This window comes from Phacochoerus africanus, chromosome 15, assembly GCF_016906955.1.
Source record: "Phacochoerus africanus isolate WHEZ1 chromosome 15, ROS_Pafr_v1, whole genome shotgun sequence".
Taxonomy (NCBI): domain Eukaryota; kingdom Metazoa; phylum Chordata; class Mammalia; order Artiodactyla; family Suidae; genus Phacochoerus; species Phacochoerus africanus.
Window position 1 is genome coordinate 46,064,020 of NC_062558.1, and position 24,245 is coordinate 46,088,264.

Sequence of the window (24,245 nt, forward strand, 5' to 3'; positions counted from 1 at the left end):
AACCCCAAGTAGTTCTGAGACTGGTATATATAGAGGAGAAAGCAGGGGCTGACAATCTGATAACCAGGGGCTGAACCCCAACTCCACTGCTTCCCAGTTGTGGGACTTTGGGCAAGTTCTCCAATCTCTCTGAACTTGCTTCTTACCTCTTCCAAAAAAATGGGGATAAAATCTCACCTACCTTGATGGCTGTTGTAAAAATTAAGAGAGAACTGATGTAGGTAAAGCACCTGGCACAGGGAAGATGACTGGCAAGAGTATTCAATCCCCCTGCAATTCAGTTCCCAAGTCTGTAAAATGGAGCTAAAAAAACCTGTAACTTGTAACCTGGATGACTTATGAAGGTTAAATGAGTCAATCTCTCTGAAGTGCTTTGAGCAGTACTTGGCTCATATTAAGTGCTTAATTAGTATCTGTTATTACTATTGTATTATTATTATTATTACTATTATTAAACTGTTATAAGTAGATTCCAATCAGATAACAATCTCCTATTTAAAAGCAACGGATATTCCTTTAAGCACCACAAGGGCTGTCCAGTCTCTCCTGATGCTATGATCAAGGCTGTTGTTTGCTCTAGAACCGTAATGGTCAAACAGCACAACTACTGTTTGTCACTCAGGAACAAAGCCTTGTCTGTCTGCCACATCAGCTGCTCCTAGAAACATTGCATTTTTATGCAGGAACAGACATCTAGACAGGCCTCTTCCAGGAATGAGAATCAGGAAATTACCTTAATCATACTAAATAAACCAGCAAGTAAACCAGCACCTGAAAGATACTCAGGTGTCACCATGCAGCCTTGTTCTATGATCCTGAGCAGCAAGGGCCACCCAGACCAGTTATTACAGAGTAAAATATGTACCTCTGTTAGAGCACCTTCTACGCCTGGTTCTCTTCTAGGGGCTTTCCATCCCTCATTTAATCCTTATGACTCTGTGCATGTGGGTGTCATTACCACTCCCATTAAACACTTGGAAAATGGACTCAGAGAGTTGAAGTAAACTTTACCCATAGGCAGACAGTTAGGCACCAGTAGGGTGGTATTCAAAGCCACCCTCAGATCCAGGATCTAGAACCAGGATCTAGAACCTCTAAACCACCTGCCCTTGGAAACATTAGAGGGATTTTAGAATCGATACTAACCATACACGCACACTTTGTGGGCTCCCCATGCCGTACACAAATTGAGGGTCCCCGGGATGAGAAATGCAAGCCAGCATTAGATTCTTTGGTGGCTTATAAGCTTAATGCTATAAATGGAAACAAACAAGTTTACTACTTACAATTCCAAAACGATGTAATAATCTTCAGCATCAAAAAAGTCTTTAATCTTGATGATACAAGGCTAAAAGGAGGGAAAGAAGGAAAGCAGTGAGAAGATCCCCAAGGAAAAAACCACAAGAACAGAACTCGGGACATCTACCTAGGGTGGGGGGACAGGGGGGGCAAGACCTGGCATTTGACCCTCTGACTCAGGATGCTCTGAAGTTCATGCAGGGGAGGAGGCAGAACACAATTTAGCTGGCTCCTTAGTGAGAACATACAAGAAGCTCACCACCCCACCACACTGGCAAGGGAGTGGTTCACATTTCACATACGAGGCTGGCACCAAGGGAGTTTCTGTCATGAAGATGTGGGTACAATCCCTGGCTGTGCTCACTGGGTTAAGACCTGGTATTGCCACAAGCTGCAGCATAGGTCACAGATGCAGCCTGGACTGGGTGTTGCTGTGGTTGTGGTATAGGCCGGCAGCTGTAGCTCCAATTAGACCCCTAGCCTGGGAACTTCCATATGCCACAAGAGCAGCCCTAAAAAGAAGAAAAATAAAGTAAAAATAAAATAAAATAAATCTTTCAAGTAATACTTTCCCATGACAAATTGTAAGCAGTAAATGAATGCCCCATGTTGTCCCCCAGCACAATGTATCTCATAATACCAAGTGGAAAAGCAAGTCTCAGAAGACATCAGAAGGTATAAGGTAGGAGTTCCCGCTGTGGCACACCAAGATCAGCAGTGCCTCTGCAGAACCAGAATGTAGGTTAAATCCCTAGCCCGACGCAGTTGGTCAGAGGATCCAGCATTGCTACAGCTGTGCAAAACTGTGGTTTAGATCTGATCCCTGGCCTGGGAATTTCATATGTCACAGGACAGCAAAAAAAAAAAAAAAAGGTTAAGGTAGATTCAATTGTATGGTTAAGTGATTGTTCTTAAATTAACAGCAAGTTCAAAGGTGTTCATTTTACTGGTTTGCTTTATTATTTCACATGTCAAATATTAAATAATTTTAAATTATTTAAAGGAAGGAAGGAAGGATGAAGCTCAAGAAGGAGGAAAGGAAGGAGAGGCAAGAAGGAAAGAAGACAAGGATGGGATTAAGATGGCAGAATAGAAGGACTGGAGCTCAACTTCTCTCTCCTAAAAACAACAAAATTCACAACTAAAGGCTGAACAATCTCCACCCAAATGGACCGGGAACCTTAAAAAAGAAAGATACCCTACTCCAGAAGAAAAAGATGAGGTCACATCAAGAGGTAGGAGGGGCGATTTTGCAATATAAATGACCCCATACCTCCCGGGTGGGAAGCCCCACAGACTGCAAACTAACTGGTTCACAGAGACTCACCTACAGGAGTGAGAGTTCTGAGCCCCACATCAAACCCTCACGTGTGGAGATCTGGCACTGGGAGAAAGAGCCCCAGAGCATCTGGCATTGAAGGCCCGTGGGGCTTGTGCACAGGAGCTCCACGGGACTGGGGGAAACGGAGACCCCATTCTTAAAAGGCACACACAGACTTTCACGTGCACTGGGTCCCAGGGCAAAGCAAAGTCTCCATAGCAATCTGGGTCAAACCTGACTACAGTTCTTGGAGGATATCCTGGGAAAACAGGGGTGAACGTGGCTTGTTGTGAGGGAAGGACATTGAAGGCAAAGCTCTCGGGAATATTCAGTAGCTGCCTTTCTCTGGAGGTGGCCACTTTGGGAAGATCTGGCCCCACCCCTCAGTCAGCTGCTGAGAAGCCCCAGGGCAAACAACAATCCAGGTGGGACCACAGCCCCGCCCCTCAGTAAACAGGCTACCTAAAGACCCCTCAGGCACACACCCGCCTCTAATCCCATCCAGAGACTGAGCCCCACCCACCAGAGGGGTTAGAATCAGCTCCACCTACCAATGGGCAGGCATCAGCCCCTCCCATCAGGAAGCCTACAGCAAGCCCCCATACCAACTTCAGCCACAAGGGGGGCAGACACCAGAAGTAAGAGAGGCTACCACTCCATTGCCTGCAAAAAGGGCACCACACCAAAAACCTATAAAAATGAAAAGACAGAGAACTATAACTCAGATGAGGGAGAAAGGAAAAACCCCAGAAAATCAGCTAAGCGAGGAGGAGGTTCTCAGCCTCCAGGACTGTTGATGCTGAAGATGATGCAAGACATTGGAAATCAACTGGAGGCAAAGATGGATAACTTACAGGAAACACTGACCAAAGAGATACAAGATATAAAACTTAAGAAGAGATGCAAAATACAATAACTGAAATAAAAAATTCACTAGAAGCAGCTAACAGCAGAATACAGGAGGCAGAAGAATGAATAAGCGAAGTGGAGAACAGATTGGTAGAAATTATGGATGCAGAACAGAAAAGAGAAAAAAGATTGAAAAGAAATGAAGAGTCTCAGAGAACTCTGGGACAACAGTAAATGTACCAACATCATATTGTAGGGGTGCCAGAAGGAGAAGAGAGAGAGAAGGAGACAGAAAAAATATTCTAAGAGATAATAGCCGAAAACTTCCCTCACATGGGAAAGGAACCACTCACTCAAATCCAGCAAGCACAACGAGTACCATATAAAATAAACCCAAGGAGGAATACACCGAGACACATATTAATCAAACTGACCAAAATTAAAGAGAAAATTCTGAAAGCAGCTAGAGAGAAGAAACAAGTAACATACAAGGTAACCCCAATAAGGTTATGGCAGATTTTTCAGCAGAAACTCTGCAGGCCAGAAGGGAGTGGCATGATATACTTAACGTGATGAAAGGAAAAAACCTCCAACCAAGATTACTTTACCCAGCAAGGCTCTCATTCAGATGTGAAGGAGAAATCAAAACCTTCACAGATAAGCAAAAGCTAAGAGAATTCAGCAACACTAAACCAGCCTTACAACAAATACTTCTCTAGGCAGAAAAGAAGGAAAGAGGACAAGAGAAAAGAGGCTGCCTAGAACCTAAAATCCAACTTCTCAGCAGGAATTAGCAAGCCCTCCAAGACCCAGACACTTGTCCTGCCCTAATCCACCACCCCAGCCTCATCTCCTGCTGCTGGTCCCATATATCCATCCTACTCACCAGACCACAAAACTCCCCACCTGCCCCAGACTCTTCCCCCAGTGTCATATCTTTGCTCACACTACCCTCCAGGCCTGGTGACCCAGCTGCCTGGCCACACCTGGCCTCAGGGGTCAAGCCCCAGTTCAAATGGCCCCCCTTGAAATTTAGATCCAGACTTCCTGCAGTGACTCTAATCTCTGTTGCCCCACAACCCAGAGATGGCAGAGAAAGGAAAACTGACACCCACCATGGATCTTCTGTCACCAGGCCCTGCACAGGCTGAGTCAAGTCTTATTTATTTTTCTAGGACCAACACTCAGCATAGCAGCTGACACCCAGGAGACACTCATGTGCTGCCCAGATGAACACCATCAACATCAATAATCAATATCAGACATATCACCCACTGAGGGGGAGATCTGCCAGCCACATTTTGGTCATAGAATATACAGCCATGGGGCCAGGCTGAGAGCAAATCATTCCCACATGTCCTTACCTATGATCATAGTACACTTGGCTCTGCATGACCATTTGTCATTGTCACAATAATGGAAACACTGAATATGCACTGGAGTATTACATTATGAGGAACAGAAAGGAAAGAAGAGCTGAAATTCTCATAGAACAAAACAGGAAAGCAAAAAGCTATTGTTATTGATAAGCCAAGACAGAGCTAGCTCATGTCAAAATATGGAGGTAAATTCATTAAAAAAAAAAAAAAAAAAAGCTGAGTTGTTTTTGTTTTTTAAATGGCTGCAACTGCGGCACATGGAAGTTCCTGGGCTGGGGTCAAATCAGAGCTACAGCTGCAGCCTACACTATAGCCAGCAAAACACCAGATCTGAGCCACATCTGCAACCTATGTTGCAGCTTGTGGTGACACTGGACCCTTAACCCACTGAGTGAGGCCTAGGATCAAACCCACTTCCTCACAGACACTATGTCGGGTTCTTAACCCACTGAGCCACAGCAGGAACTCCATGCTGAGTTTTGGGGTTTTGGGGGGCGGGGGTTGTTTTTTTAGGGCCATACCTGTGGCATATATAAGTTCCCAGGCTAGGGATCAAATCAGAGCTACAGTTACCAGCCTACACCACAGCAAGGCCAGATCCGAGCCCCATCTGCGACCTATACCACAGCTCACGGCAATGCCAGATCCCTGACCAACTGAGCGAGGCCAGGGATCAAACCCACATCCTCATGGATAACAGTTGGATTCATTTCTGCTGTACCACAACGGGATCTCCACTTCTCACATCTTTAAAGTTAGACACTTGCCATTGAGACAAGGTTATCATTGCACAAAATGACAGGAACTATTTATACTCAATGAGGCCAAAGACACCGTATAATCATGCTGGATGTTGTCACAACTATTGAATACTCTTGAATTTACTTGATTTATTCCAGCTGAGATGAATGGAAACCAGCATTGTCAAGAGGCATTTAGAAGTGTTGAAACTTCAAGTATAGGAGTTCCAATTGTGGCTCAGCAAAAAGGAATCTGACTAGCATCCATGAGGATTGAGGTTTGATCCCTGGCCTTGCTCAGTGGGTTAAGGATCCAGCATTGCTGTGGCTGTGGCCAGCAGCCACAGCTCCGATTCAATCCCTAGCCTGAGACCCTCCATGTCACAGGTATGGCCCTAAAAAGCAAAAAAAGAAAACCTTTAGGTATAATTAAACCAAATTTACCAAATTAGCACTGTCTCCCCAAACATAATCAGTTGATTAAGCCCCAATAATATATAATATTTAGAAGATTCACTACACCTTTTGGTCCAGAACTAACTCAGTAGAAATATCACATTATTAGTTAATCATAAACTACACAGTTTTGTCCTTTCAAAATATCAGGGTAAAGCTCTTAGCTAAATGACAGCTAAAGACCTGCATGTATGCATACACACACATACACACACATATTAAGGAACCCAAGTTAATACCAGCTTTCTTACATTGAAGTGCTTTGCACTTCACCCCCACCCCACCATATTTTGAGATAAATGAATTTGAGTATGGGTCATTTGTTACAGCAATACTTACGTGATTTAGTTTCTTCAAAATTTCTATTTCTGTTTCAACATTGAGTGCTGGATCCTTTGATAAATAAAATAACATTAGAGTTTAATAATAATAATAATAGCCAATATTTAGAAACATTGACAGTTCAACTTAGTTGAATAAAGGCTGCCTAAGTGCCATAGTCAGCACTATTCATACAAAGATGAATTGCATAACTCATCTAAAATCATCCTGCAAAATGCTTGGCAAAGAGTAAACATTCAATAAATGACCAAGCTCTATGCCAAGCTTTTTATTTATTTTTTAAATTTTTTCTTGCAAAGCTTTTTATTTAAAAAGGTCATCCCGGAGTTCCCATCGTGGCTCAGTGGTTAACGAACCCAACTAGCATCCATGAGGACTCAGGGCTCCATCCCTGGCCTTGCTTAGTGGATTAAGGATCTGGCATTGCTGTGAGCTGTGGTGTAGGTCTCAGACGAGGCTCAGATCCCTCGCTGCTGTGGCTCTCACGTAGTCTGGCAGCTACATCTCTGATTGGACCCCTGGCCTGGGAACCTTCACCAGTGTGGCCCCAAAAGACAAAAAGACAAAAAAAAAAGGTCATCCCATGGTCATCCCAGGTAAGACTCATAATCCAAGTGAAATGGGCTAAGTATCCCATTTAGGAACAATTAAGGCTCAGAGAAATGAAGCCACTTACTAAAGTTCCCACAGCCAGAAACAACTGTTTCCACTGTCCTTGCACTTATCTGGTAAGCTCTGCTTATCTCACCAGCTGTGGAACTGTTTACATTCATAAAAATTACACAGCAAACAAAAACTATAGACAAAAAGGCATTCAATTAAACTGCATAAAGAAAATGTCAAGTCACACTTCTAATAATAGAGCAAACCCAAGTTCCAATTTCAACTGCAAGCTGGGATATTTACTGAGACTTTCAATGAGAGGAAGCTTAGGGTAGCAAAGTTGCTCTCCATTACAATTCCAAAAGGATGAATCAAGTTACTCAACCTCACAGGCTACACCCTCCACAAGCGAAGAGGATATAGAGTTACATATTTATGTAAAATGGACTTCAGTGAAGAAACCCAGATGTTTAATTTTAAAAGCCTGCCTCTTCCTGTAAGCCGTTAAACTCATTACCAAGTCAGGGTGTACTCTGATGATAAAGAGGTCTAAGGAGTCTGATAGGATTTGAAAGATGAAATTAAGAAATAAAGTTGTGTTCCAAGTCATTAAGTATTTGGTAGGTTAGTTCCCACCACCCCCCTCCCCTCATGGGAAACAAATTCAGAATCACAGGGGAAAGATCTATAATGAAGTGAACACCAAAAGGAAATTCCTCTTGCTATATAAGAATGGCATTGTCTAGGGAGAAAAAAAAAAAAAATTGATCTTTAAAGAATGTTAAAGTATAATAGCCAGAAACAGCTGGCCATGGAAAATGTGATTAGAGGCCACATTTTGTATTACTTCGTTGGTTCATGTATTGAAATACCAATACAGTGGCCATTTCACCAACACAGTCTGTATTAAAGAAAATGTAATAGGAGTTCCTGTCATGGCTCAGTGGTTAACGAATCCGACTAGGAACCATGAGGTTGTGGGTTCGATCCCCGGCCTTGCTCAGTGGGTTAAGGATCCGCGTTGCCATGAGCTGTGGTGTAGGTTGCAGACGAGGCTCGGATCCCAAGTTGCTGTGGCTGTGGGTGTGGTGTAAGCTACAGCTCCGATTAGACCCCTAGCCTGGGAATCTCCATGTGCCGCGGGAGCGGCCCTAGAAAAGGCAAAGACAAAAAGAAAAAAGAAAAAAGAAAATGTAATAAAATGGTTACCATATAAAGAAAGCATTAAAATAATTCATGATTTTTTAAAAATCTATAAACACACAGGTATATATTGTCATGTTACCAAGAAAAGCAAAGAATTCAAAATTATCTAAATGATCTAAATCATCAGTCAGATAAATGGTTGAATAAATTATGAAAAAGTTGGTGAAATAGAGACCCAATCATCAAAAAAGATATGAGGAAAGTTTATGCATTAGTGCTTATGTGGAAAAGCAAAATTCAAAATTGTATGTATAACATGATCTCAACCATCTAGAAACATGAATTCATATGAACAAAGACTAGAAAGAAAAGGAAAACTGAAAACAGCTGTGGGGTTACAGTGGCAGGGACATAGCTGGATTTTTTTCCCCTAATTTCCTTTCATTTATTGTAAAAATAGTCTTGTAACAACTTGGAAGGAAAAAACAAAAACAAAAACAAGTTCCTGCTATGTATATTATTCTGTACAACCAAGTATTTTTGGAACCAATTATCTGTGTTTAGATTAGTTGGATACACTCAAAAATGTTCAATGTTCTGGGAGTTCCCACCATGGCTCAGGGGAATTAAATCTGACAAGCACCCATGAGGACACAGGTTCGATCCCTGGCCTCGCTCAGTGGGTTAAGGATCTGACATTGCCATGAATGCGTGTGAGTGGAAGATCAGCTCAGATCTGGCATTGCTGTGGCAGTGGTGTAGGCTGGCAGCTATGGTTCGACCCCTAACCTGGGAACCTCCTTGTGCTGTGGGAGCAGCCCTGAAAAAAAAAAAAAAAAAAAGACAGGGAGTTCCCATCATGGCACAGCAGAAACGAATCGGACTAGGAACCATGAGGTTGAGGGTTCGATCCTTGGCCTCGCTCAGTGGGTTAAGGATCTGGCATTGCCCTGAGCTGTGGTGTAGGTTGCAGACATGGCTCAGACCTGGAGTTGCTGTGGTTGTGGTGTTGGCCAGCAGCTGTAGCTCCGATTATACCCCTAGCCTGGGAAGGTCCATGTGTCGGGGTGCAACCCTAAAAAGACAAAAAAAAGAAAAACAAAAAACAAAAAAAAATGTCCAACATTCTTCGATACAAATTCCTAACAATGAAAATCACCAGTCTGAAATTATTTGGGGAAGTTAAGAAGCGTTAAGACCAGCCCAACAGCCACAAACACAGGTACTTACTGCCTCTCTCTCAGAGCCAATAGCAAACTTCCTTTTACTGATGATCTTTATGGCTACTTTCTTACAAGTTTTCCTCTCAAAAGCTAGTTTCACCTCACCACAGGCACCGCTACAGGGAAAAAGGCAGAAAGTGACTGATTATTAGAATGCTTTTAATCCTGAGACACACCGCTCCTGAATTGGCCTCAATTATCTTAAATTAAAACACAGTCCAGGAGTTCCTGTCTTGGCTCAGTGGTTAACAAACCCGACTAGCATCCATGAGGACACAGGTTTGATCCCTGGCCTCACTCGGTGCATTAAGGATCTGGTGTTGCCATGAGGTGGTGTAGGTCGCAGATGAGGCTCAGATCCCGTGTTGCTGTGGCTCTCACGTAGTCCGGCAGCTACATCTCTGATTGGACCCCTAGTCTGGGAACCTCCATATGCCACCAATGCGGCCCTAAGAAAGACAGAAAGACAAAAACAAACAAACAAAAACACAGTCCATATACAATCCTTCCACTATTTTCAAAGAACATAGTAGAACCTCACCAAGATAAAATATCAAGGGAATAAGTGAATAGGGACCATCCAACACTGAGTCAGCTCGAAATTCTACTTTTTTGGGCTGAGTGGTACAGACTTATTTGAGCTGAGTGATACAGATTTAAGTCACCCCAGATTGCCACACCAGGAACCTGAGCCACCAGGGAACTCCTGACTACTTTCACTTAGAAAGTTTTGAGGGTTCATCCATGCTGCAGCACGTATCAGCATTTCATTCCTTTTTATAGCTAGATAATAGCCAATTTTATGTATATATCACATTTTGTTTATCCATTCTTTGGTTGATGGACACTTAGGTTGTTTCCACATTTTCACTACTGTGAAAAGAGCTGTAGTGAATATTCATGCACAAGCTTTTGTTGAACATCTGTTTCCAATTTTGGGGGTATATACCTAACTAAAGGGGAACTGCTGGGTCATATGGTAATTCTGTTTAACTTTTTGAGAAAACATCAAACTATTTCCCACAGTGGCTGTACCATTTTACATTCACAACAGCAGGGTATGAGGTTTCCAATGTTTCTGCATCCTCACAAACACCTGCCATTTTCCGTTTTTTTTTTTATTACAGCCACCCTAGTGGGTGTGAAATGGCATCTCACTGTGGTTTTGATCTGCACTCCCCTAATGACTAATGACACTGAGCATCTTACATGGTTTTTGGTCATTTGTATTTCTTTGGAGAAACCTCTATTTAAATCCTTTGTCCATTTTTAAATTAGGTTGTTAATCTTCTTGTTGGTGAGTTCTATCTATTCTGGATACTAGATCCTAACCAGATAACTCATTTGCAAATATTTTCTTTCATTTTATGGGTTGTATTTCACTCTCTTCATAGTACCTTTTGATGCATAAAAGTTTTTAAATTTGATGAAGTCTAATTTTTCAATTTTTTTTTTTTGGTGGCTTGTGCTATTGGTGCAATATTTAACTAAACCATTGCCAAATTTAAGGTCATGAAGAACTGCCTCTAAGTTTTCTTCTTATAGTTGTATAGTTTCACCTCTTACATTTAGTTTTCTGTATCAAGTTAATTTTTGTATATGGTATGAGATAAAGTTCCCTGTAACTATAATTTTTAAAAATCTGCTCAAAACAATTTCTAACTCCCCTTCAGCTATTAAGAATCACTGAGAAATCGTCACTGAATCTGGTGGAATATCTGTAACAGTACAACACCCACTCCTAGGGCATGGGGTGCACATGTAAACAAGAGTGAGCCAATAAGTATTTTCTTTGGAATTAAATACTGATGTTGGGAGAGAAACAGTTCTCTTTGCTGTGTAGAGAGAGCAAATTTCCTATTCTAGAAGAAAGAAAATACGAATGTATTTTCCTGGAAGCCATTTTTCCTGCCACACAGGGAAAGCAATGCTTTTTTTTTTTTTCCCAGTCTGCAATCTGGACACCTTTTATTTAATTTCAAGAATTCCAAGAGTTCCCGTCGTGGCGCAGTGGTTAACGAATCCGACTAGGAACCATGAGGTTGCGGGTTCGGTCCCTGCCCTTGCTCAGTGGGTTGACGATCCGGTGTTGCCATGAGCTGTGGTGTAGGTTGCAGACGCGGCTCGGATCCCGCATTGCTGTGGCTCTGGTGTAGGCCGAGGGCTACAGCTCCGATTAGACCCCTAGCCTGGGAATCTCCATATGCCGCAGGAGCGGCCCAAGAAATAGCAACAACAACAACAACAAAAAAAAAGACAAAAAAAAAAAAGAATTTCCTTTGCATGGCAATGTTATGGGAAGGCAGCAAGGAGTAGCTGAATCAAGAGCTAAGAGTGAGGAGTTCCCATTATGGCACAGCAGAAATAAATCTGACTAAGAACCATGAGGTTGCTTGCAGGTTCAATCCCTGGCCTAGCTCAGTGAGTTAAGGATCTGATGTTGCTGTGGCTGTGCATGGGCTAGCAGCTGTAGCTCTGATTGAACCCCTAGCATGGGAACCTCCATATGCTGCAGGGGCAGCCCTAAAAAAAGCAAAAAAAAAAAGATGGAGTGAAAGCCGTGGCAACACTGTGGGGTCCCTTGATTCCAGAAACAGATAAAGCCATGTGCATAATCAGAACTCTAAACTAAAATAAAAATCTAAAGGCGTCCTGGTCCAACCATGCCAGAAGTCAGCTGTGCCCCTGCTTTTCCTAGTTACAGGAGCCAGTAAATTTCTTTTGTTACCTAGCTCATTTGAGTATGTTTCTGTCCCTCATTAAAAACTAGAGGATCTGTGTTGAATTGTCCCTTACGAAAAATAAGAGTCCATACATTTCTTCAGAGTGGGCACAAATTTGGCTGTGAGCTTCCAAGCAGCCAACGCAAGTATGGAAACACAAGTTACTGAATTTAAAGTCCATGAACTAAAATAAATCCCAAAGGAGTTCCCACTATGGTACAGTAGTTAAGAATCCAACTACAGCTGCTCAAGTGGCTGCAGAGGCATAGGTTTGATCCCCAGCCCAGTATAGGGAGTTAAAGGATCCAGCATTGCCACAGCGGCTTACGTTGCAACTGTCTCAGATTCAATCCCTGGCCTGGGAACTTCCATATGCCATGGGTGCAGCCATAAAAAGAAAAATAAATAAATAAAATATCTCCCACAGATGGTTATAAAGTGTATACTGTGCTTGATTCTATGTGGCAAGAATATGGGTGATTATTACCTTCTCTTGTTTTCCATTTTCATGTTTCCAAAAATATTAATAAACAGGAATTAGGGGAGGAGAGGTGTAGGGAAGGGGTAAGAGGGTGAAGGACATGGTGTACATGCTAAAGGTGTCTGAACAACTTCCCTAAGGAAGTGATTCTCAAGGTATTTTCATGTAACCCCCAAAGAATCCAAAGACCCTTTCAGGGTGTCCACAAAGTCAAACTAGTTTACGAATAATACTAAGACAGTATTTGCCTATTTCTTTCTCATTCTCTTATATGAGTGTAGAGTTTCCAGAGGCTACCTGGCATGTGGTATCACAAAAGACCAAATGAAAAAACAAGTATCAGGCTCTAGCCATCTTCCAATAAGCCAAGTATCAAAGAGATTTGTAAAAATGTGAAAAGATCCCTCTCTTCTCACTAATCTTTTTATACATAATTATTTTCCAATAAAAAATTTTATTCGTCTTGGAGTTCTTGTCATGGCTCAGCAGTAACGAACCCGGCCAGGATTCAGAAGGACATGGGTTCAATCCCTGGCCTCACTCGGTGGGTTAAGGATCCCATGTTACTGTGGCTGTGGCGTAGGCCAGCAGCTACAGCTTCTATTCGACCCCTCGCCTGGGAACTTGCATATGCCATGGGTAGGGCCCTAAAAAAAAAAAAAAAAAAAAGGGAAGAAATGTAGTAAATAGTTTCTTTATGGAAGGTAATAAAAATACTCTAAAACTGATGTGGTAAAGGTTTCACAGCTCTGTGAATACATTAAAAGCTGCTGAATTGTACACTTTTAGATGAGTGAATTATATGGTATGTAAATTATATCTCAATAAAACTGCTTTTAAAAAGTTATCACCAATAAAATCTATAAAGAAAAACTGTCAACTAATCATTGTTAAATAAAGCAAGAATATGCCTATCACAAATAGGTGCCCTACCAATATTATGAATATATATAAAGAACGCTATAAAACCACGAACAAAATGACCAAAGAAAAATAACTTTTTTTTGTTTTTTTCTCTTTTCTTCTCTCTTTTTTTTTTTTGGCCATACCCAAGGCATGTGGAAGTTCCTGGGCCAAAGATCAAACCTTCCCCACAACCGTGACCCGAGCCACAGCAGGGACAGTGCCAGATCTTTAACCCACTGTGCCATTAGAGAACTCCCAATGACAAATGTTTAGAAAGAAATCAAACACAAGTTCATAAGAAAAAAAAATTACCTTCCAAGAGTTTTCGACATGATGTATTCGTCTCTTAATTCCTTTGGATAAACTGACTGATCATCTACAGTCAGATCAAAAAATACAAAAACTGAGGGAAAAAAAATAGCAGAAATTGGTGTCATTAATTCATTTGATAAAGAGAAGATAAATGGTCCTAAAAGCTTAGTAAATATATGAAATATAAGAGAATCCTTTTTTTTTTTTTTTGTCCTTTATATTTATTTATTTTTTTAGGGCTGTACTCACAGCATATGGAGGTTCCCAGGCTAGGGGCTGAATCCAAGCTGTAGCCACTGGCTTACACCACAGCCACAGCAACACAGGATCTGAGCCATGTCCGCAACCTACACCACAGCTCACGGCAACGTGGGATCCTTAACTCACTGAGCAAGGCCAGGGATTGAACCTGCATCCTCATGGATACTAGTCAGGTTCATTAACCACTGAGCCATAAACATTTTTAATTCCATTTCACATTTATCCCCAAATAAATCATTTAGCTAGGTTAATGCATATTGTGAAACCTTTGAAAAATGATGACAGAAAAGTTTCATTCCACAACAGAAATACACAGCATTGTTCTCACTATAATGCAAGAAACTTAAACATAAATGGTATTCTTATTGCTTGACCTCAGAACAGTTACCAATTGCACAGACCAAGAACGAAAAAGCAATTAGTCTGAATCTAGAAAATATGTTCTAGGCAAATAAATGTCCCAATAAAAATCAGGCCAGAAGTCACCATACTAGCATCATCTTCTCTCAGCCATTTCTACCATTACCTATCGGGTATTTTATAGTGAACTATACTGAACTTACACCACACTTTCCCCCCAAATCCCCTTTATTTCTTCATTATACGGCTTGGTTACCTCAGAAAAAGAAAACCAAAAACACTACTCATTTCATAATTTAATCCTCTATTAGGCCAAGCCTGCAATCAGTTATCAAACATTCCAATTCTACAAAGTCATCAGTGGCAAACCTGCAATTGCCTATAATATCTTGAAAGAGTGAAATTTGTTAAGACCCTTGAGTTTCTCATATTTTCAGGTGATGGGTCTTGACCTCTGGCACAAGTCTGAACCACCTCAGGATGCTTCCAGCCAGGCTGGTCCATGGGAGGTAGACACCTGCCTAAATATATAAGACTTGCTGGCCGCCCAGGATACAACTGTGCCATTCTGCTGGTGGATGTTTATGAACCTAAATCTTCCAGTGGCCCCTGAGAATCAGGGCACTGGAAGAGCTCTGGAGATGTATTTCCCCAAATGTCAAGGTCTACTTCAAGGTCTGCAAACTCAGTGGCCTACACAAGCCAGGAAGGTCTTGCACAGAGATAAAGCCAGGGTGAATGTAAGACACGGAGCAGTGAGAACTTGAAAACACATCACCCATGGAAAGGAGGCAGCTTCTACACAACACCTGCAAATCCTCAGGTTAGGAGATTACAGACTCAAGATAGTAAGATATTCCATCTTTTGAAAGTAATTTGGATTTTCATGTTTTAAGCACAAATATCAGCAAATAAAATGTCAACAGGCCACATGTGATCTACAGAGAACTGGTTTGATCTATTTAAGTCATGGCCAGCTTCAGAACACAGAACACTTTTGGTCAAATTAGAAAAGTGCCCTTTGGATAAACCAATTAGAATAAGTTGGCACACTGCTTGTCAAATAGAGGACAGAACAAATTTCAGCACCCAGCTGTCCCTTGACCAAGTGATCTCAAACAGCAAAACAGGGATAACTAAGTCAATCATAAAATGCACGATGGGACACCCAGGAAAGCCATAATTCCCAGATGCCAGTCTGAAGGCCGGCTGCATGGGAATCACCTGGGCAGGATTTTTAAATCCTTGGAACTACTGGATCAGAATCCATGGGGCAATGCCTCTGGGAATCTATATTTTTAAGATGCTACCCACACAAACATATACCACTCCAAGTCACTCAATTCTCAAAGAGTTTTGAGAAGTTCATGGGGCTTTTTTTTAATTAAGGAAATAAGAGTATCCTCTTGTCCAAGGTTTTAAAGTCACTGTGAGCTATACTGAATTCTGTAGGTTTTTATGCTCACTGAATGACAACTGTTCGCTTCAGATGTGATATTTGTGAAGTTTTAGGAATAAATGGTACCTGATGATTATGATGTTCTCCATTTTCAGAGGATAATCATGTCATATTTAAGAAGGTGGAAAGTCTAAACTGAGACTGTTAGAGGAAATCCCATAGTCTAATGCCGGGCTATATATAATGGTTTGATAGATGAGGAGGACAGAGAGGGAAGAGGGGGAGATGAACTAATGGCCTAAAATAACAATTCACAGATATCTCATGCTGACATCATAAAACTGAGTCAAGGAGTTCCCGTTGTGGCGAAACAGAAACGAATCCGACTAGGAACCATGAGGTTGCAGGTTCGGTCCCTGCCCTTGCTCAGTGGGTTAAGGATCCGGCGTTGTCATGAGCTGTGGTGTAGGACACAGAGGCGGCTCGGATCCTGCGTTGCTGTGGCTCTGGCGTAGGCCAGTGGCTACAGCTCCGATTAGACCCCTAGCCTGGGAACCTCCCGACATGCCACAGGTGCAGCCCTAAAAAGACAAAAGACCAATAAATAAATAAATAAATAAACTGAGTCAAGCAATGAATGATAACTGAAGCAATGTGATAATTCGATTGACAGTATATGGATTTAAATAAAACTAAATCAAACCAATTAAACCTTAGAAAACCTGTCTTGATAGAACTTTTCATAATTAAAAAATGCAACCAGGATTGCGATGAATCTTGAAAGCTAAGCTACTTACTTTAGTTACCTAAACCATATTCTGCAAAGGATAAAATGTCATTTTTCCTTTTATATGGGAAGGAAAAAAAAATCCAGTAACCAGAAGATAATATTACCTTTATTACTCCACACTGAAAGTGCAATTTCAGAATTGTTATTCAAAGGAAGGCGTCTTCCTTTCCCTACAAGTTCTCTATTTACAAAGGTTCCATTCCCACTGTGATCTTCTATGTATGCGATGTAAGAGTTTTTAGGACCCATTTCCTAAAATAGAGAACATTTTATTTCAAAGTTTTAACAGTGGGGCATTCTGGTGGGGAGATATCTAAGAGTGATGTCTAGATTACCAGTTCTCCCAAATGTATGGATATTTGTCACCTACTCTGAAGATTCGAAAGTGCTTCTTGCTGTAAGTCCGATACTTATCGGTTCTTTTCAGCAGGGGCTCATCAAAGCAGTATTCACAGTTTCTATCCCTCCCAAACCAGTAGCTGTCGTTAACACACTCTGTAACACAAAAGCACACACCAGAGGGCTGTTAAATTTCATGCATCAAACACCTTTAAAATTTTCTCATAAAATCTGCTTGTAGGAAAATAGCCTAAGAAGGCAATGAAAATTATAGACCTGTCCACCAAGATTTTATAAGATTAAAAATGAGAGGGGAGAGGAGTTCCTGCTGTGGAGAAGTGGGTTAAGAATCTGACCGCAGGGGCTCAGATCGCTGCAGAGGTGTTGGTTCCTGCAGTGGGTTAAAGGATCTAGCATTGCCACAGATGTAGTGTAGGTCACAGCTGCAGCTCAGATTCAATCCCTGGCCTGAAAACTTTTATATGCCGTGGTCATAAAATTAAAAAAAAGAGAGAGAGAAGCAAAAAAGAGAAAGAAAACAAAAATTTCCAACAACTTTAATAAATTAGTTAATACATAGCCATGAAATGCTAAGCAGCCATTAAAATTCTCAAATAATTCTGAGTGGTTGGGAAAAATACTTATGATATAAAAATAACTTCCTCCTATACCCTCCTGAGGCCTTCCACCATACTTAGTATAATATCTACACTCTGCATGGCAGGCTAGGTGCTCAAGATCTGGCCCCTGTGTCCCTCCCAGCTTTACCTTGTACCCTTCCTTTGATCACTACACCCAGCTCCACTGGCCTCCTTCCACTGCCCCCAAAATGCATGGCTCAATCTCCCTCATGGACTTTGAATTCCTCATTCAAAACTATCTGAATGGCTATCTTGCCTTTTGTGCCTGCAAATTATTATTTTCCATTCAGCTTTCTGTAGAAGCAGACTCCCCCTTTATCACCTACCCACCATAATCATGACAGGCTGTTTAGTTTTCCTCTAAGTATGGACCATAACTGAAAATTATCTTGATTATTTGGTATTCCCCTGTTAGAACATTCTCTGAGAGGGCAGCCTTGCATCTCTTGTTCAAGAGTACCGCTACAACACCCAGGACAACGCATATGGCAGTTAAGCAAAATGTTCATGAAAAGACAGACTAGGGAAAATATTAGCAACTCACACCACAGACGAAGGACTTATTTCCCTAATATCTGTGAAGTTTCTACAAAGCAGTAAGAAAAAGACAAACAATCCAATAATAAATGGGTAAAGGATATGAAGAGACAATTTATGAAAGACAGAAATACAAATAGCTCAAATACATGAAAAGATGGCCATGCTAACTCAATACAAGAAAATCTGAAAGCCTAAATAGAGATTCCATGTTTCAACTCTCAGACTGACAAGAATCAAAAAGTTTCACATTACACTGTGTTGGCAAGAGGTCTGAAAAAGCAGATATTCTCATACATTTCCAAGAAGAATGTAATTTATATACCATCTAAGGAGGATACTGTGGCAAGATCAAAATTACACATGTAACCACTTCACATCTATGAAGATGGCTATAATTTAAAAAAAAAAAAGGAAAATAATAAGTGTTGGCAAAAAGGCAAAGAAACAGGAACCCTCACGCATTACTGGTGGGAATGTAACATGGTATGCCTTTGTGAAAAAATTTGTGGTTCCTCAAAAAGTTAAACACAGGAGTTCCCAGGAAGCCATGCAGGTTAACAATATGACATTGTCACTGCTGTGGCTAGGGTTCGGTCCCTGGCCCAGGAATTTCTGCATGCCTCAGGTGCAGCCAAAAAAAAAAAAAAAAGAACAAAGGATCTGAATAGACATTTCTCCAAGTGCATAAAAATGACTATTTCACCAAGCATATGAAAAGATTGTTTAACATCACTAGCCATCAGGGAAATGTAATCCAAAACCACAGTAAGATACCACTTCACAGCTACTATGATGACTAAAATCAAAAGACATAATGGGGGAGTTCCCATCATGGCTCAGCAGTAACAAATCTGACTAAAATCCATGAGGATATGAGTTCGATACCTGACCTGGCTCAGCGGGTTAAGGATCTGGCGTTAAGGTAAGCCGTGGTGTAGGTCACAGGCACAGCTCGGATCTGGCATTGCTGTGGCTGTGGTATAGGCCAGCAAGCTTCAGCTCTGATTCAACCCCTAGTCTGGGAACTTCCATATTCCATGGATGTGGGCCTAAAAAGACCAAAAAAAAAAAAAAAAACCCATACTGGGAAGCTCCCCTGTGGTGTAGAGGGTTAAGGCAGAGGTCACAATTGGGGCATGGGTTTAATCCCTGGCCTGGGAACTTCCACCTGTCACAGGTGCAGCCAAAATAAAAACAGACAGATAAGTGGTGGTGAAATGTGGAGAAATTAGAATCCTCATACATTGCTAATGTGGATATAGAATTGTGCAATTGTTCTGGAAGAGAGTTTGGTAGTTCTTTAAAAAGTTAAACATACTATCCAGCAATTTCACTCGTAGGTAAATACCTCCAAAAAATGGAAAGGGGACTCAAAACAGACGCTTGTCACAAATATTCACAGCAGCACTATTCAAAATAGCCAAAAGGTAGAAGTAAGCCAAATGTTCATCAACAGAAGAATGAATAAGCAAAATGTGGTATATATATCCAATAGAATATTGTTCAGACATAAAAAGAAAAAGTTCAGATTGATGACACAACATGAATGAATTCCCAACCAGCCACACAATCAGGAGGGCAAACAACCAATACACTTACAATCATACTGTACCCATACATACAAAATGGTTATTCTGCTTTTTTTTTTATTTACACTACAATATTCAATAAATTACATGAGATATTCAACACTTTGTTATAAAATAAGCTGTGTTTGATGATTTTGCCCAACTGCAGGCTAACATAAGTGTTCTGAGCAGGTTTTAGGTAAGCTAGGCTATAAATCTATGATGTTTGGTCACTTAGGTATATTACATGCATTTTCAACTCACGATGGGCTTCTTGGGTCCAGAAAGATCAGCATATGTACAAGAAAATACTATTCAGCCATGAGAAAGAAGAAAATCCTGCCATTTGCAACAACACAGATGAACCCTAAGGGCAGTATGCTAAGTGAAATAAGTCAAACAGAGAGGGCAAATTACCTATGATCACATCTGTATGTGGAATCTAAAAAAACTGAACTCAGAGAGTTGAGTTGTGTTATAGAGGCTAGGAAGTAAAGAAAATAAGAAGACACTGATCAACAGGTATCTACTTTCAGCTACAAGATGAATATAGTCTGCAATTCATCTGGAGTATGACATGGTGATTATAGTGAATAACACCATATTATACACTTGAAAGTTACCAAGAGAGTAAATCTTAAATGTTCTCACCCCAGAAAAGAAATGGTAATTATGTGATATAATCTAAGGCTCTGGTGGTAATCATTCGGCAATATTAAGTGTATCAAATGAACACACTGTACACTTTATATTTACACAATGTTACACAAGTCAGTTATAGCTCAATAAAGTTGGGGGGGTGGGTAGAAGAAATTACCAGAGGATAATACTTTGGAAATAGAAAACAGTGATGGTTGTACAACATTGTAAATGTACTTAATGCCACAAAACTGTATGCTTAATGGTTCAAATGGCCAAAAAAAAAAAAAAAAATTTGGCCACACCTGAGACCTGCGGAAGTTCCTGGGCCAGGAATCAAATTTGTGCCACAGCTGCAGCCCAAGCCACAGCAGTGACAACACCAGGTCCTTAACCCACCAAGCCACCATGGAACTCCGAGTGGCAAAATTTTGTTTTATTTTTTTTAACCATGACAAAAAGAAGTAAACATTAAAAATTACTTAAGGGCCACAGCGGAAACGAATCCCACTAGGAACCATAGGTTGCAGGTTTGATCCCTGGCCTCACTCAGTGAATTAAGGATCTGGCTTTGCTGTGAGCTATGGTGTAGGCTACAGGTGCGGCTAGGATCCCTGGTTTCTGTGGCTGTGGTGTAGGCCAGCAGCTACAGCTCGGATTAGACCCCTAGCCCGGGAACCTCCATATGCTGTGGACGCAGCCCTAAAAAGCAAAAAAACTTTAAAAATAAGTAAAAAATTACTTAGGAATGAAATTTTTTTTTTGGCCTTGCCCCTGGAATGCAGACATTCCCAGGCCAGGGATCAAACCCAAGCCACAACAGTGACCATGTTAGATCCTTAACTCAATGAGCCATCAGGGAACTCCAGGGATGGCTATTTTGAGACAAAAACAAGCTAACAGAGTCAACAAACAGCCTTCCCCAATCTGAAACTGTAAAATCGACGCTCTAAAGCTACTGCACCATGGCAGGAGTTACGTAGTGGAGCTTCTTTGATCAGATGACAAATGTTTGTAAGTTTGCATGAATCAGCATTTTTCTAGCGAATGGACCCACAACTCTCTTCAGATGGACAACACATTGCAAATTGCCAGTTAATATTTGTTGAAAGAATAAATGAAGGAGATCCATGGCAAGTAAGAGCCAGCACACTACCCAAAATCGCTTCCTTGGTTTCATCTTTCATCACCTTCAAACTCCAGAATCATTCCAAGAGTGTCTTGAGCTATCTGTTGCAACAACTTTCTTTAACTGTTCTTCCGAACAAAACATTACACTACATAACAAACGGTCTTACCAAGATTAGAGAATCCATCCTGGAGGGCCCATAATCGAGCCCAAGGGGCAGGGACAGGCTCCTCAGGTTCTGAGTCCTCAGGAATAGAATAGAGTTCCTGAGTAGACACTGTTTCTAAGGAGCTCAGGGTGCCTGAGCTGGAGTGAGAGGACTGGCTGGACGTGGGCACTGTGCTGGTGGAAGAGCCAGACGTGCCCTGGGTCTGTGAAGAGGAGCCATGTGGCTGTGAGAAGGGACCGTGGGACTGCGAGAAGCCACCTTGGGACTGTGAGCAGGCACCGCTGGCGTGGGGCTGTGGGGAGGCACTGCCATGAGACTGCTGACACTCCACATCCGTCTCCCCAGACATCACGACCTCGAAAACAAGTGTCCAACAAAAGGTGAGTTTAAAGGTCAAGAGTGAAGGATGGACATATTACAACAGTCAAAAAAGAAAGAAAAGAAAAGAAAAATATCAAGGGCAAGCAAAAATTAATTCTGACAGTCTATACATACTAACTATAGTTATTCTGGGCTGAGCTTTTCATCAGATCATTTGCACCTAGTAGCTTTCTGCCTGACAGCCACAAACCATTGTGAGAAACAAATTATTTGAAGGCTGTAAATAAGTAAAAAGCAATGAAACTGAGCTAGGGAAGGAAAGGTCAAGTGGCCTGGTGTAGCCAATGGGCAAAGAGAAACTATGCAGAAATTCGCTGCACCACCCCAGGGATGGCTGTTTATGAAAAATGTTATTGATGCCCCCTTTCCCCATAGCCAGCTCCTGGAGGGTAGGAACCAAGTTCTGTGGCTCATTCTGGAGCCCTTGACTCCAAACTAAGAGCTGGGCCACTTAATGAGGCAAAACACAAAGACTTCTCTAAACAACTCCACCTAGCCCTTTGTGATGCTAATTAACTATAGGGCTCATCTTTTCAGCATCCTCAAGGGCCTCCCAGCCCAACAGAATCTGAAAGAAGCCAGAGATCAAAACAGAGGTTCCCACCTTAGCTGTAGAATTAATCTGATGAACAGTTCAATCAACATCAGAACCAGAACCTATAGGTAAAGTAAAAGTAACTTTCCATTCCTAACTTTAAATCTCTAATCCAATTTTTTTTTTAAATGCTCTCTCTCCAGACCCCACACTCAGGGTACCCCTCAAGGAGAATATAGTAAACATGACTTACACTGATTATTGCATTTACACAGCTTTCCAGAAGCAATAGTCCTGATGAGTTTTCCTTAAAGTACACCAGGGAGGTGTTTCCAGGGCTCTCTGCCACTTCAGGATGTGCTGCTCTAATAACAAGCTCAGCTGGGCTGTGTCCTCCTGCAGCTTTTTGAGCAAGACTTCTCTACCCTGAAAACTGGCAAAAGACGGTGTGTGAAAGGTAGCTGCTGTAATAGCTCATGATAAGTAAGGGTCCACCAGACGAGGACCACACTGGACTCCTCCATGAGTAAAAAGTATTGTGAAGAAGTTAGAAGCAAACAGGTCTGGGGTCAAATCAGATGTTGAAGTCAACTCTCCCCACGACCTTTAGGTAGATCACAACCTCTATGAACCCAAAAAAGTAGATAGAGCTTGAGAATCAAATGAGGTGACGCATTAATGTTCCTCCCTCCAAACCCCTTCAGTAAAGCTTGATAATTGGGAGTTCCAGGCCCAAAAACTATGAAAGCAGGAAAAGACCTTACAAGTGCAACATTTTTTTTTTCAAATAGAGAAACTAAGTCCCAAGTAAGATTGGTGTCCTCTTACCCTCACATCGCCACCCATCCCCCATAGTTCTTTATGGACACTCGTAAAACATCCTCCTACCCAAGTCTGTGTTTTTAAAGTTCCTGCAGCGCCTAGCAAAGAATGGGTTTTCAACTACTTTCCAGATTGAAGATTGGTATGGAAATGATTGCTAAGACCTATAAAAACTCTTTACAAAGCAACTTCGCTCTGATTTTCAAGAGCACAACTTTGTTCTTTCTTATCCTGTAGGTCCTGGCCAGTTTCAGCTTTAAGTAACAAGACCTCGAAGTTTACCTACAAAGAAGGAAGAGTGGAGTTCCCGGAGTGGCTCAGTGGTTAACGAACCCAACTAGTATCCACGAGGACGAGGGGGCCTTGCTCAGCGAGTTAAGGATCCCGCGGTGTACGTCGCAGATGAGGCTGGGATCCAGCGTTGAGGTGGCTGTGGTGTAGGCAGGCAGCTACAGCTCCGATTGGACCCCTAGCCTGGGAACCTCCATATGACCCTAAAAGGACAAAAGACAAAAAAAAAAAGAAGAAGGAGGAAAAGGGTTGCCCACGCCTTCCTCTCCCCCATTCCTCAAGCTCAAATACAAGACAAAACGGAAGCTCGGGAAATCAACGCGCAATAAGACCCTGGGGACAGGATTTGAACCCTCAAAGACCCAAGAGAAGTTCCCCACTATGACTCACCGCGTGAGCCCACCCAAACTGCACGCTCAGAGCAGCGGCAGTCAGCGGAGTGGCGCTAAACCCGTAGATACAAACTCCACCCTCAACCAATCAAAACACCCCTCGGCCGCCACCGGACCAATGAAGAACAGCAGATGTGGCAGCCCGCATAGCCTCAATGCTTTCTGGGAGTTGCAGTTTAAAACGCAGAGCGGAACTCTAAATCCAGGTT

At 41.8% G+C, this 24,245-nt stretch overlaps 1 protein-coding gene across 12 annotated transcripts in view; it reads right to left on the bottom strand.

The window, feature by feature from the left end:
- CHEK2 (checkpoint kinase 2) overlaps positions 1–24,126 on the bottom strand; it is a 36,913-nt gene extending 12,787 nt beyond the window's left edge. For 4 of the 12 annotated variants that reach the window (XR_007132276.1, XM_047761195.1, XM_047761196.1 and 1 more), the window contains exons 1-9: positions 24,035–24,125; positions 22,785–22,964; positions 21,616–22,653; positions 16,961–17,085; positions 16,695–16,842; positions 13,781–13,871; positions 9,366–9,474; positions 6,384–6,437; positions 1,287–1,348 (exon numbers count right to left, since the gene is read on the bottom strand). Coding sequence is in view for 11 of the 12 variants with exons in the window: in XM_047761195.1 (XP_047617151.1) it covers positions 1,287–1,348; positions 6,384–6,437; positions 9,366–9,474; positions 13,781–13,871; positions 16,695–16,842; positions 16,961–17,085; positions 21,616–21,964 (938 nt within the window). In the remaining variant the exon portion in view is untranslated. Of the gene's footprint in view, positions 1–1,286; positions 1,349–6,383; positions 6,438–9,365; positions 9,475–13,780; positions 13,872–16,694; positions 16,843–16,956; positions 17,086–21,615; positions 22,654–22,784; positions 22,965–23,635; positions 23,758–24,034 lie in introns of those variants that run through there. The other 8 variants (XM_047761193.1, XM_047761199.1, XM_047761190.1 and 5 more) reach the window with 8 other exon arrangements.
- Between the last annotated feature and the right edge of the window lie 119 nt (positions 24,127–24,245).